Source organism: Perna viridis, chromosome 9 (assembly GCF_037379345.1).
Source record: "Perna viridis isolate PV_CMFRI_1.1 ecotype Kerala chromosome 9, ASM3737934v1, whole genome shotgun sequence".
Classification (NCBI taxonomy): Eukaryota; Metazoa; Mollusca; class Bivalvia; order Mytilida; family Mytilidae; genus Perna; species Perna viridis.
The window spans coordinates 43,803,704-43,818,890 of NC_142453.1; the positions used below are offsets into that span (position 1 = coordinate 43,803,704).

The window sequence follows — 15,187 nt, forward strand, 5'->3', positions numbered from 1 at the left end:
GGATCGTCTGTATCTTGGAATTTTATAAAGCGAAAAACGTACAATAATAATGCAAACCATGAATACCGTAGCATTTCGACGGCCATTTATCTTTTTACTTTTTTAATCACAGTTTGTATGAACGCTTACGATTAGATATATATATTAGAGTAAATAAGGTTATCTCTTGGTAAAGGCCGCCGATTAATGTTTCTTTTTACTAGAAGCAATATATCTATATAAATGAAATTGTGCATTGTAATGGCCTTTTCTCAGGTGACATGCCATAAGTTTAAGTATTTAAAATTTATGCACACAAGTGCGGGCATAGCATGGATGACTGTCCGTCTGTCCATAGCCACACGACAATTACTTTAAAACGTTGTTCTACAACTTCGACTAAATGAAGACCTTTGAAAACTTTATTATAAGGATCAATTCATCAATTGAAAATTTTGTTCTCTCCATTATGTTTTTTAAGATGCTTGCTAAAAACTGCAAAAACACGTCATTTTCCACCAAAAAAGCACGAAGTCTAACAGAGTTAACCTACAATTTCGACCGAATGGAATCTTTAAGTAGAGCTACCCAAGCAGAAGAATAAAGCCATTTGTATAGGTTTCATAGCCTTGAAGGTAAAATTCAAATTTGAAATAAGGGGCTTTATCCTCTATGTTCTATTCATAGATATGGCGGCCATGTTTGTTCACGGGTCAAAAATATAATTACAACTTTTGTGCAGGACACAATAATGGACAAAATCTGCTATTTGTCAGGCCAATATAACAGACTTCAGACCTATGACTCAGTCAATATAAAAATCACTTTATAATGAAGCCCTTAATTATTAGCTAATAGTTTATTATTTAATGGAGTCTTAACTGGCTTCGTTATTTAAAAAAAATACTGTGATAGTGATAGTTAGAATATTTAGATAGCCAGTTAATTTTGTTGGCTTTCAGAAAATCACTCCTGAACTCCAATGGGTTTGTCGCTGACATGTCACCCTGTCCCCAAGGAGTTTTACTAGGTTTAATGTTCGATGGCAGAGGTATAATTTAGAGGTAAATTACGTTCTCCCGTTCCAGAACTTGCTATGACATGCACACTAATTTGTTTGTTGTGGTAGCTAGGTTCCACTGTTGGTATGAAAGTTTTACTAACCATCAAATTCTCCCTTAAAGTGTACAGAGTTTACTACATTCAGCTAATAATGAGTAAAATGGAAGGCCAATCATTGGGAGTTTTCATCGTGAGATTACTGTTTAATATATCTTCTTCAATATATAATTCGAGATATGTGAATTCCTGAAAATTCCCAAAGATTCACGTTACTTACATGATTTAAGTCAAACTGACCATCTTGATTTAAGGACACATATCTCAAGCCGGTTCCATTAAATATACATTTGATATGATTCATCCATTCAAATCTCTCAGTTCCATTACACTTTATTTTATACAATAAAAAACACAATAAACTACATAACTTATCTTGGTTATTGATAAGTCAATACCAAAAAGACAACATTCTTCTTTTAATTCTCACTTCTAAAAGAATACGCCCCAATTCTCCATAAACCATAACGAAGCTTCGTCCTTCAAAATACTTTTATAAAAACTAAGGTGTATTATTTCCATAATTTGTAAATTTTCATAACCCCAAATTTCAGAATCATAGAGTAAAGTAGGTTGAATCATAGCATCAAAAAAGTTTTAGTTGAAGATGTACAGGAATGTTCTGGTTTCTAATATTTTTATAAATGCAAAATAAAGCTCTTTGAGCTTGGTTAAAAAGCTTTTGTTTGGCGTTTGAAAAATTGCCATTGTACTTGAAAGATAATCCTAGGTAGGAAAAAGTATCAATAATTTCTATATTTTCTTTCGTCTTGTAATTACATTTCCGTTTACAAAATATAACATTTGTTTTCTCTACATTAACCTTTAATTTCCAGATCTATCCAGCTAGATCTTACACCAAATGCAACGGAGAGCGTCGACGATCTTTAAGATTGTTTAGAAAAACGGAGAAAAGGAAGGGTGACAAGTTTTCACCCTGTCCGACACCTGAATGTCCCTTTCTGAATCTAGCATGATTTTTCGATGATAACTCAACTCCATTAGCAAAGCATGTTAGTCTAATGTTTAGTATCGAAGTGAAAAGCTTCCCTAAACAACTTATTAACGTGATTGCTCTGAAGTTATCTGGGTTCATATTATCTCCTTTCGTTTTTATTCACCGGTCGAATTATACCCACGGTCCAACTGTCTGGTACAACACCCGTATTCAAAACAAGGTTTAATAGTTTAACCAATAACTGGATCACTTTCGTAGGCGAGGTTTTTTAGATACTCATTCAAAACACTATCCAGACCTGGGGGGTTATTATTTTTCAATGATTTGATAGAACTATAAATCTCATCCTCAGTAATGTTATTATTTAAAATAGATTCAATCTGTGGATTACCTTTAATAGTGTTTATACATCATCATCATCATCATCATCATTCAGCTTCTTGAATAATAAAAAAACGTATCTATATCTATAGGTAAGTTGGGTTTACGAGAGCCTAAAAACTTATTCAGAGTTCTACATTCATTAGTTTGTCATCAATATATTGTAATACAAGTTTTGAATCATCTCTCAGAACTTTAAGAAAATCATCTGCTTTACGCTGGTTCCATTAAACCCTTTCATTACATGTATTTATGTAAATACTATTTACTACTTTTTCAGAGCCAGCTGGTATATTTGTAAAGAGATACAAAAATGTAACATGTTATGCACATCTGAAAACATAGGATTAAAATCAATAATTTCAACTTCAATAATTGCATCGAACATATAAGGCAAGAGTAACAAATAATCAACTAAACTGACATTTTTACAAGTAGTTCTTCCTATGCTTTGGTCACTACATATATGGCCATTGGCCACCACAAAAGTTACACCTGTTACATTGTTCTAACTGTTTTCACGGACAGCATCTTGACTGATTCTATCTATTTGGATTTGTTTGTGCCTTAAATAGTCAAAACCCAAACCATCTTGTGTTTATAGAAGATGTGTTTATCTTAAATCACACTACGCTGAAAATTATACACTGTGATGGTTGCTGGTGCACTTCTATGGGAATTGCCGAGTCAAAGCCGTTTAGTTAGACCAAAAATGTCAAAATGCATTTTCTTAAGTATGATGTTTGTAGTCAGAGTAAGTTACTTATTTCAAAATTATTACATTTATCTGCTATCTTTGACTTTGAGATATTTCACTTTGAAGTGCGTAAACTTTAATTGATATTGATTATATTTTAGAGAATAAGACGGAGTTGTCTTTCTTTGTATGTGTCCGTGTTACAGGGTTATAATTGCTGATACGCAACAATAAACTAAGAACCCTAGAATAGTTTTTATTTAAAAGTTTCTGTATCTTTCATTCATACCTTTATTTCCTCAAATACATGCGATATATGAACAGTTTATATACACAGCAAATAACAAAACATTATTACATGTAAAAAATGGAAAAAGATATCAAATATTTACAATTATTTCATGAAACATGCATTTCAATCGGGGATATCTGTATTAGTACAATCCACGTTAATGTTATCATGAACAAGTCTAAATTGTGGTTGTATTCTGCGGCGCATTGTACAACATGAGCGTGGCACAAATTAGTGAAGTTGATTGCGTCATCATCGCTGCTTTGTATAGTGTTCGGCATTTTCCCAAGTAGAATAATAAAAAGATCATCCTGAGAGTATGAGTCAAGTTCTGTAAACAGTTCTAGATTGAAGTTTTCGATTATCAAGTCCCACCAGATTTTTCTCAAAACATGTGGAAGTGAGAATTACCGTCCAGTATTAAAACATAAAATTATAAGTAAAAATATTATATAATACTAACTCTTTTCATAAAGCTTCTATCTATTTCAGAAAATAAACTTTTATTTCTAATTTTAACTTCAAATTAAATAAGCTTCAAAAATAATAATTAGTACATGTACTAATTAGTCCCTTTTATAACACAATATAAATCCAAGTAAATATTCATGTAAACTATATTCATGAAGTAAGGTTACTACATCAGGAACATAACCAATATGTTTACGACTGGGGTATATCAAATATGAAAATAATTGATTCAAGAAGATTGCTTTAGATAAATGTTTGTTGTCCAAAGTGCACAGCTTCTGAAGAAAGAATAATTTGCGTTTATCAATCTCACTTGTGATAACATGGAAGCCTAGAATACTTTCGCACATATCCGAACGAGTATTAATTTTGAGTTACAGAATGTTTTTGACTATCAAGTGTTGAAATCGATTAAGAGTGAACAAGTCTTGCGCTGTGAGGTTGGACCAAAGTTCACAACCATACAATATAGATGAAAGGATGACAGCGAAATATAATTTTACAAAATTGTTGTATCCGAAGAAATTCCCTTTAATACAAAAAGCGAGTTCTTTCCTTTTTGACAGGCTTTAATAGTTCTTTCGTGAGTCTTCATGTAAGCATTAAAGATTATACCAAGATGGGTTACGTTGTCTGAAATACGAATACACTCCTGTCCAATAGTCCAGTTAAAGTTGGATGTAGCCGACCTCGGGTTAAGCGTAAATATCAAAATGTATGATTTCTGTGCGTTAAATGTAAATCGCCACATTCGTGAGAACTTTTAACAGGCATCAAGCATACGTTGTAACATAACGGGGGTTGTACTAATACAAGCAATATCATCAGCTAATGATGGGGTGCAACTTACAACATTATTAGCCCCAGTATTTGGGTTTAAGTATGAGTTAAGTATCAGAGCTGCTGACAAACCGTTTAAACCTGCCGCCATTTTGTTCCATTTTCCACGCTATTTTGACTCTCTAACTTTTTGTATGGCACATCGTTCTGACTCCAATCCGACATATCAATATCCAAATAAAACAACAGGAGGGTTGCGGGGTCAGAGGAAATTCGGACTATGATACTTGTAGTTAGTTATGACATATCCATGCGCACCATGAAAACCAATGTTTTCACCGTGTCAAAGTTTTCAAATCTCCTTTGTCTGTCCCGAATGTCACATTTAATGAACAACTCGGTTGTTTCTCGAAAGACACTTCAGTCGCTAATTCATTATTCGTGTTTCTAGAAAGGCAGAGGACGTTTACCCTACCGGTACCTGATCCATGCCATGCTCTCATTTGTTAGTAGAGTTCGAGTTGCTCATTAACTTTTGTTTCATTGTACGTGCTATTTTGGTTACACTCCAAGAAACATTCGTTTAAACGCACGATATGAGCGTTCGTTTATTTTTGTACTTTGATTATTTTTATATTTTTTGCTATTATTAATTAATATGATTTTGATAATTTTATTTTCTACTTTTCTTCCTTCATTGTTAATATTGTTATTTTTCACCGTTCGTCTATCGTGCGTTTAAACACACGCTGGGAACGTTCGTTTATCGTGCATTTAAACGCACGATAGAAGCGTTCGTTTATCGTGGAGGAAACTAAACGTCTGATGGAGTGTAATTCGTGTTCTTTCTGGTGTGTCTATTTTCCTTGTCTTATCTTTATCATTAGAATATATTCTTTTGATTACCGCTCGAATCATGGTACCCTTAATTACTCTATTATCGGTTGAATCAGGTAATAATATTCATCCCCCCACATTAAGGGAATCAGGTAATAATATTCATTCCCCCACATTAAGCAGCTTTTTATGTATAAACAGTCGTCTTAACTGCCGTTAGTGACAAAATTAACTTTCAATTAATATGCATGCATGTGTTCACACATATAAGAAAAACGAACAACATAATTGCAAATTGTAAATTTCAAAGGAAACTAGAGAAAAAAGCAAATTATTAGAGCAGTTAATTAAGGTAATCTACTTTGTGTCAATATAAGCTCACTAATCATAGCGACGACAACGTACAAATGTAGCTGTATTATAAACATACACTACATAGGATGGTATTTATCACATTTAACATGTGAGTATGCTCTACCGTCTTTTAAGTTAAAGATACATTGGAATATCTATTGAAATTTGCTCAAACACAGATTCGGTACTGAATATTCTTTTAAATTCATCAATATCACTCCACTAATCATCCGACCGTCTTAAAACTAATCTGTGTTTTAGTTATATCCAAATATAAGCGATGCTTGCCACTATTAATGTTATACCAATACTATTTATAATGTTGTGACCACCTAAAAGATAAACAAAATCAGTCCATTATCAAAAACAAACATTTGGGACCTAAACTGCTAAGAAAGTTTTTAGGCTGCAACCTCTCCTGTTGTTTGAGGGTTTCCTCATTGTTTATTGAAGACCCATAGGTGGCGTTGAGCTGATATTTTTCATCCCAGTGGGGTTATTGTACCTATCATATACTGACCATATCCATTCTCGTTATATTTAGACATGTAGTCAAGACACATTTAAGTACAGCAATTTGTTTTAATCCATGTCTGATTTGACTTTGTAGAGTTTGAAATATCATGCGTATATAAATATGGTCTAAAAATCAAAACTAGTTTACAATATTTGCCGTTCAGCGACGGGGGATATGGTAATGGTTCCCGTTCGTTCACAAAACTACGAGCCGCTTTGATTCGACAAACTTGGTACGAGTTGTAGGACTAGTTTTAATGTCTGTTTCAAGCACATGATACCTTTCTGACACATTTCCTCAGAAACAGCTAACCAGATTGTTTCGATATTTAGTGCCATGTATTAGTCAGCGATGAAAATAAATATATGCAGTCTGTACAAAGGAAAAATGCGACATTGATAATGTGATGATGACTTTTCATTCAGAATTGTCAACTTTCCTTTCATCTGTGGCAACATCCCTTCGGCTCCTGCGTATGGAGTGTTCATATCACAACTCATACGTTATGCCAGAGCTTGCCGAAACTACGCAGACTTTTTGTATCGCGCTAGAACTCTAACAAATAGGCTTCTGAAACAGGGTTATGTTGCTACAAGATTGAAGTCATCACTACAGAAGTTTTATGGTCGTCATCATGAACTCGTGGATCGTTATGGTGTATCCATCAGCAACATGAAAACCGATTTATTCAATGGGTCATGGTTTTCCTTTCCTCGTTTGTCTACCCCGGACTTGACTTTTTATGAGCAACTCGGTGGGTGTTTCTGGAAAGGCAGAGGACGCTTACCCTACCGGTGTACCTGGTCCATGCTCCCATTTTAGTGGAGTCCGAGTTGCTCATTTACTTTTGTTACTTTGTATGTATGATTTTAGTTACTTTATGTTCTTTGTTGTGTATGTCTGTTTTCCATGTCTGGTCTTTGTCCCTGGATTACATTCTTTTGATTACCGCTATAACCTTGGTTCCCTTGATTACTCTTTAATATGTATAATACATTGCAATATATGTTCAAACCGATTTAAATGCATAAAGTTTTCGTAAAAATGAAAAAAAAAACGTAAAAACATAAAAGATCCAAAATCTACTTAGAAAAGTTGTGAGCAATGTTGACTGACTTCTTACCCCCACTTCCCTATTTATTAAAATTCACCTTTTGACCTCCATATTGATCAGAGTCAAAATTTTAAATAGGAGGTGTGCAATATGAACATGTAAAAAAGATTCTGTGAAAGTTTCATTCAATTTCATTCAATGGTGTAGGAACATTTACGGATATGAAATGGATCCCCATGTCCTCATATTCAGAAATGACCAAGTCTACATTTTGCTATGGGAATCCCCCCAAATTGATTCAGATCAAAGTTTTAAATAGGAGGTTCAAAGTGGGACCATGTGAAAAAGAATATGTTAAAGTTTTATTTTCCAAACAGTCGCGTAGGACTAGTGGATAAAAGATGGGTCGCCCTGAGTAACGGAAGAAAAGAACGGACACGCTTATCACTATATACTCACACTTTGCAAGAGGATGTACAATTAAAAACGATACTCGATCTTTTCATGTAATCAAATTTTATTGAATCCATATAATTTCCGTACGATTTTTGTTTCAATGTTTTTCGTGAAATACTAGTACTTCAATAGTCTTAGTCATATGTTTTAATGTTGGCAATGTGACAAATATAATTATTTTTTTCATGGTTTGTTACAAAACATGAAAAATATAGTTTTCTTTATCAATATATTCAACTGAATTCATTGAATTTCTCAATAAGAGACTTTTTGGAATGGTACTTCTTCACACTTCGGTAATTTGTTCGAGTTATGATTATGAAGACGGAGTGCAGATTTACTCGGAACTCTGATTGACAAATTTCAAGGAATTATTTGACGCAGACAATTTCAAAATGTACAAACGCATCTCTTTTGAAACCCTTAATATTAACATATTTTACGCAATATAGAAAAAAATGGACTTTATTTATTGCATGTGCCATCAAGTTTTGTTTTCTTAAAAGGTACATGTAGTAGAAGATAACTCAGCTTAGCTGGACAACGTATTACAACTTACATTTTTTTCTTTTGTTATTTGGTCTTACACTTATTGTCTCAAACCATTACAGTACTTGCCTTATCAAGTAAAATAATGATATGCTTATAACTTACCATTTGTCGATCCGCTTGTGTAATGTTTACATCGAGGAAAATCTTTCGGAACGGGTTTATGTGATTTCGGTGATTCATTGATCATCATACCCATTCCATTAGTGTTGTGGACATCAATGTGGCAGTGAAAAAACCACAAACCTGGGTTGTCGGCCTTGAATCGGATGACGACATATCCGCCTGTTGGTACAATTATAGTGTCTTTCTGTGGTGGGTCATTCCAATTTAAATCAGGATGATTGCCGTTCTGCCAAGACGAGTTCCGCCATTTTGCCGCATTACAAAAGTTTTTACTATCATTACAAATAAGATCTAACTGATCTTGTCCCTTGTTATCGACCAGCTTAGCAGTGACGCTATCATACTCAGCAAAGCCCATTTTCAATACATAGAAAGAGTGCCCGTGTAAGTGAATGGGATGTGACCAACCAGAACCTTGTCCGATATTTGTAATTACGAACTGATAAACTTGGTCTTTATTTCCTCTATCAATTGTGTCATAGTACGTACATTCGCATACGGTATCATCAGAACAGTTTTTACAATTGTCTGGAACTAGTTTCCATTCCGCGTAAGCTGCAACTGTAGGAGGTAGAAACTGACGACCGTTTACGGACCCAGGTGTATACCCAATGTCACCAGGAAAGGCGAAGTTGTAGAACTTTTCAATTGCGACACCTTTAATTTCATCTGTGTTTGAATTAGGGTCAATTGATCTGGCATTGTTCCAGTTTAGACATATTCTGTATTGTCCTTCGGGGTAATACAGGTACGGACAATTGAATACTCTACACTCATTACCTGCAGAACATGAGTGGGGTGTAGCTTTGGGAGGGTTTAGTTGTACATTAGCAGAATTAGTATAATGAACTAAAGCCTCGGCAGCATGATACTGGTCACGCGATTCTGTTTCTACTTCAATAGTTTCTGCCACCAACAAGTATGTGCCAGGAGTCTTATCTGTTCTAACAAGAAAATCTATTCGTTCCCCAGGTTGTATTATAAAGGATTCAACCTCGATAGGAGATATCTCAAACCCATCTGATGCTATAACGAAAAGGCTTCTATGACCCTGAAGATACACTCGGAATGGGTAGAGTGTAGCGGCGCTGATCACCCTGAATCGGTAATCTGCATGCGTAACCACATCCAAGCGTGTGAGAGGCGCTGCATTGTGTGAACCAACTTTATCATAAAATCTTCCCTTACCATTGATTAACCCTGAATGACAATGAAATCTACTGAACTTAGCCCCCGATATATCAGATGTCGTTTGAATAGCTTCATTTTTTGATAGCTCAAAGTTTCCAAATAACATCCTCTGGTAAAGTGTTTCTGGATCGTCAAAATGGTTCCAATCTTGAATTGAAACAATATGAACATTTTCAGTATTATCATCTTGTGGTTGTGAAACCTTAGAAGAGGACAGCGGTATGATAATAAGTGGACCATAAAGTCCCGCGCTTCTCTGATCACCTATGTGAGCATGATAAAAACTTGTTCCAAATGGCTTAGCATTGAACTTGACCGAATATATTTGTCCAGGAAGTATTGGGCATTGTGATACGAAGGCGACACCATCAGAATAGGGAGATTGCTTCTGGTGCATACCATGAAGATGTATTGTTGTACTGTCCGTGTGCATTTTATTCCACATGTGAATAGTAACTTCCTGATTTTCGTACGCAATAATTGGTGGTCCCGGAAACCTGCGGTTAACTGCTATAACCATCCTGGAACCGTAGCCATCTGCAGAAATGAAGTCTCTCTCCTCGTCTTCGGTATATGTTTTTGTATCGTTGTATCTGATAAAACGACCATTTTGAGGACGAAGAAGCGTTCTTTCATTTTCATTCATCATTGTTAACCTGTGCTCTATCGTCAGGTAACATAGGCATTTCTTATCCGATTTTCTACACGTATTTTGTGTACACGCCCTCCCTTGGCGTATCAAATCCTCCCAGTTTTTATCGTTAATAGACTGACAGTTTATAAGAAATTTTCCTAGGCCTACGCAACAGGCTAGAAGCACCGATAGAAATCTGTACCTCATTTCTCTAAATAAATATAAATCAAAGTGGGATAAATATGTCGGTTCCTCTTCACGTAAAAAAAATATAAATCAAAGGGGAATAAATATGTCGGTTCCTCTTCACGTAAAAAAATATAAATCAAAGGGGGATAAATATGTCGGTCCTCTACACGTAAAAAAATATAAATCAAAGTGGGATAAATATGTCGGTTCCTCTTCACGTAAAAAAAATATAAATCAAAGGGGAATAAATATGTCGGTTCCTCTTCACGTAAAAAAATATAAATCAAAGGGGGATAAATATGTCGGTCCTCTACACGTAAAAAAATATAAATCAAAGTGGGATAAATATGTCGGTTCCTCTTCACGTAAAAAAAATATAAATTAAAGGGGGATAAATATGTCGTTCCTCTTCACGTAAAAAAATATAAATCAAAGGGGGATAAATATGTCGGTTCCTCTTCAAATTGTTGTACGTAAAGAAAAATAACCTGTATTCCGACTTAACTGACTATATCTCAAAAGAAAAAGCATTTATAACAAAAAAGTTCTCAAAGGTTCAATTGACTTTTAAAGTTTTAAAGACTACGTAGTATTTTGATTATTGGTAGATTTTGATCCAACAACGCCTTCCTAGTAATTATAGATCTTTTAAAGTTTTATGATAAAAGAATAATTATGTGTGAGAAAAAACTTTAATGTAATTGATAGTAATTTTTAGGAGGTGTAAATATAAAAATCGGCAGAAAAAAAAACAAAAAAAGAACTAAAGGGCTGTCAATGCGAACTCCCACAAAACACAGGGATAGACTTGCTACAAGTCTCTCTGTAATACATATTTTATTTAATTAAATATCATTACTATCAAATATTCATTCAATATCAAGCTGCTGTATAGCGAGATTCTTTCTGTACAGCAGTTGGATAGTGAATGAATATTTCTGTACAGCGGCTGGATAGTGAATGAATATTTCTGTACAGCAGTTGGATAGTGAATGAATATTTCTGTACAGCGGCTGGATAGTGAATAAATATTTCTGTACAGCAGTTGGATAGTGAATGAATATTTCTGTACAGCCGTTGGATAGTGAATGAATATTTCTGTACAGCGGTTGGATAGTGAATAAATATTTCTGTACAGCAGTTGGATAGTGAATGAATATTTCTGTACAGCCGTTGGATAGTGAATGAATATTTCTGTACAGCGGTTGGATAGTGAATGAGCATTTGATAGTAATGATATTTAATCAAATAAAATATATATTACAGAGATTTTAGCAAGTCTAAACACAAGGAGTGACACGGTATATATATGTCCCTTTAATCATACACACATGTTCATTGATTTAATCCATTGACCAAACTACATGTAAAAAAACAAAGATAGCATTAAAATTGAAATGTTTCGACTAAACAACCTCATGAATCACTCAAATTGAAAGAGTAAATGAGATCACGTGACGCGCTTTGTATACGTAGTATGAATAACAATAGAAGATATAACCAATAGTTAATTATCATCGTTTTGTAATACAGATCAACGATGGACGTTCCTGCCTGTTCGCCATGCTAAGATTAATATTTAAGGCGAAGAGGGTTAAATGTACTAAAAAGACAGAATTTATAGGACCAAGCAACCGCTAAAAAGGGACGAACAGCAGACGGAAAAATGAAAGTGGAAAAATGTGGACATTTAGTAATATCAATTGTGAAGAATAATCGTACTTATTGATGTATCCATATAAATACTGAGAATATCAATCTTTCAAATCTTCATCAATTAACTTGTTTCGGTCTGCTTACATTAACATGAGGTAACCTTGGTAACCCTTGTGTTAAAATCAGAAAATTTCGTTTGCTAGTTTGTAAGTTTTAAATAAAATGTCAACCAACATTAATTTAAAAGAGTACTTTTATGTTTAAATACCTAGATTATGAATTTTTAAACTAATGGTTTGTTCCTAGACATACCTGTAAAATTAATAATTAAATGCTATCCTCCAAGTTTTCTGTTAACCTACTTCTGGTAGAAAATCAATGTAAATTGATCTTAAAGATGACAGTTATTAAATGCCGCATGTTCATAATGAAGCGTCCTGAAATAAAATATTTATTCTATTTTTACACAGAGCTTACTACAATGAATCTGCATTCTCTGAGGAACATAAGTAAAATCGGGATAGAATGTGAAAAGCCACCAAAACACGTAGGGCTAAAACATGTTCCCACTCGTGGCCTAATGGAACATATTGTGATAGAATGTGAAAAGCCACCCGAAATACGTATTGCTAAAACATGTTCCCACCTAATGGAACATATTGTGATAGAATAGTATACGTTCGTCAAGAAAGTAAAGACTAACTGAGGTTCACTAGATGTTTCTGTTTTGATCTGTCGGCCCTGAAGTGAAGGTTACCTCATTAAGATTCCCGAGGTACAAAACTGAACAGCTTAGTAGGCTGAGCATCGTATCGCTTGTCAGATTTTTCAAATTTACAATACAACCTCTATTCAATATAAATTTGGTTTTATAAATTATTATCAATATCATAAATAAAATCCATTGCCTGATTCTTACAGAGACTTTTACCGTATTTTTTAAGTGAATGTACAAAGCTGAAGTACATATCATGCTTTAAGTTAATGTAACACAAATCTGAAGTACATACCATGCTTTACGTGAATGTACCTGCCAGTACAAATCTGAAGTACATACCATGAACTGTGAACATGTACATATATTCTCATCTTGTGTGAATTTGTAAATCATACAACGTAGTATATCGTCTATGTAAATACCAAAAAATTCCATGATATATTTTTTCGAGAATATAATATTTATTTTCCAAAGCACTTACCCGTATATATGATATTCATGTATATATATATATATATAAGAGAAGATACGATAAGTTAAAACATGTCCCAGTATAGTTCCTAACAGTCCAGTGTATTTGAAATATTGGGTTTCTGAATGGCCGGATTTCTTCTGAACATTTAAATATGTAGAAAGCAATATAATCCTGTTAACGATTGACCTACTTTCCCGGGCAGTCAAGTAGAACCTTCTATAATTAATCTTGATTTTGAAAACATATTTAAATCATACAAGTACAGACTGACTTTACATGCGTTAGTCTTTAAAACTCCATCTAGAACCCTAATATAAAATAAATAAATGTTATAACTTATCAATTAAATCACTTAATTACATCAAGTTTTTTTTTTATTTCATAGAAGATTTTAGATCCACCTGTTTGATCTCATTTTAAGGATTTCGCTGCTCTGCAACCGGATTCAGTGTTGTCGAAAGACATTTGACTTACAATAGTTATGCAAAAACTCAGGTTAAGATACCGTTTTTCATTTCAAATGTGCTAAAGAAGTAGCCATTTCTGGCTTTATACATATTAGTCCAGAGTAGAAACACTGTACATATAACCGATATCGAACCAGTTTTATGCTGACAATACTGCTTTTTCAGTTTTTAAGTACAGCGGATTAAGTGTCGTTATAAGTATATACAAGACACTAACTATAGCTCGCGGTTTGAAAAAGGATGAAAAAAATATTGCTCTGCCATAGTATCATGTCATTAAAAGACAGATTCTCACAATGTCAACGTTGCTGTAAACTGTAACGAGAGTCTTCTGTATGTGCAAGTATCTAAGTGAAAATAGCCAGTTAACAATTTGAAATCTAAGAAACAGCAATACATGTCTAACCATATAAGTAGCTAGTGTGATATTATCTTAATAAATGATGGTAAATGTTCGAACGTTCACTAATGTATTCATTTGCGTGACTATATCAACTACCTATATTCAGACTAAATAACCTTATAGAGACACTCTGTTGTGTGGTACTTCGTGCACTGGGCTCTGTAACTATAACACTGTATAAGTGAAAACTCTATTAGAAACACATAGTGTATATGACCAAGTACAAAGCAGTGTTGCATATCGCTTAAAAATGCATAACGCTTAATAACTCAAAATTAACCGGTATAACAATGCAACTGGAAGTGACTGGCTTGTTACCCTAACCGTTTGTTTACCACGCCATATTTTGTACTTGACTGAAAACCAGAAATAATTTCGTAATGATTTAGTGTATAAAGATGCCTAAAGGTTCAAATAAATCTTAACTAAAGCATTCTCTCGGAATGTAACATTCATGTGAGAAAACGGCATAACCGTAAATAAGTTAGAAGCAAAGAACATGTAACAGTCTTGAAGCGTAGAGACGGTGCGCTACACACCTGATTATCTGAGCAGTAAAATGTGAAACTGCGAGCGCAGCTCCCTACTGCTTATTACGCTCCCGGAGGGAGAGTAAATGGCTGTATTATCAACTGGGTCATGTATACTTATGGGCAGAAAAGGCATCAATATCCGGTTTGTGCATGTAATTTCAGGAACTTAAAAACAGGATAATGGCAGCTTCATTTTCGTACACTTCGAAAAATGTGATTGAAAACAGAACTAGTCTCAGTAGCGTTTTTGATTAAGTTCAAAACATATCATATTTTTTCCAAGATATAGATTGTCAAAACAGTCAACAGAAGGCGCTCCAATGTTTACGAAAGTAGCATTACCCACAATTC

At 34.1% G+C, this 15,187-nt stretch overlaps 1 protein-coding gene across 1 annotated transcript; it reads right to left on the reverse strand.

Moving 5' to 3' along the window:
- Positions 1 to 3,411: 3,411 nt before the first annotated feature.
- On the reverse strand, positions 3,412 to 13,606 carry LOC148608651 (multicopper oxidase 3-like). The gene is made up of 4 exons (XM_088545068.1): positions 13,440 to 13,606; positions 12,553 to 12,677; positions 8,550 to 10,606; positions 3,412 to 6,200 (listed from the first exon to the last, which is right to left on the reverse strand). The coding sequence occupies exons 3-4, from the start codon at positions 10,600 to 10,602 to the stop codon at positions 6,130 to 6,132; spliced, it is 2,124 nt and encodes a 707-aa protein (XP_088401194.1). The 5' UTR covers positions 10,603 to 10,606; positions 12,553 to 12,677; positions 13,440 to 13,606; the 3' UTR covers positions 3,412 to 6,129.
- Positions 13,607 to 15,187: the final 1,581 nt, after the last annotated feature.

Excerpts from the sequence above, each read along its gene's own strand:
- LOC148608651 (XM_088545068.1), bottom strand. The coding sequence starts at position 10,602 with ATGAGGTACAGATTTCTATCGGTGCTTCTAGCCTGTTGCGTAGGCCTA. Across the intron at positions 6,201-8,549 it reads CACAAGCGGATCGACAAATG|GTGGTCACAACATTATAAAT; the intron begins GTAAGTTATAAG and ends TTTATCTTTTAG.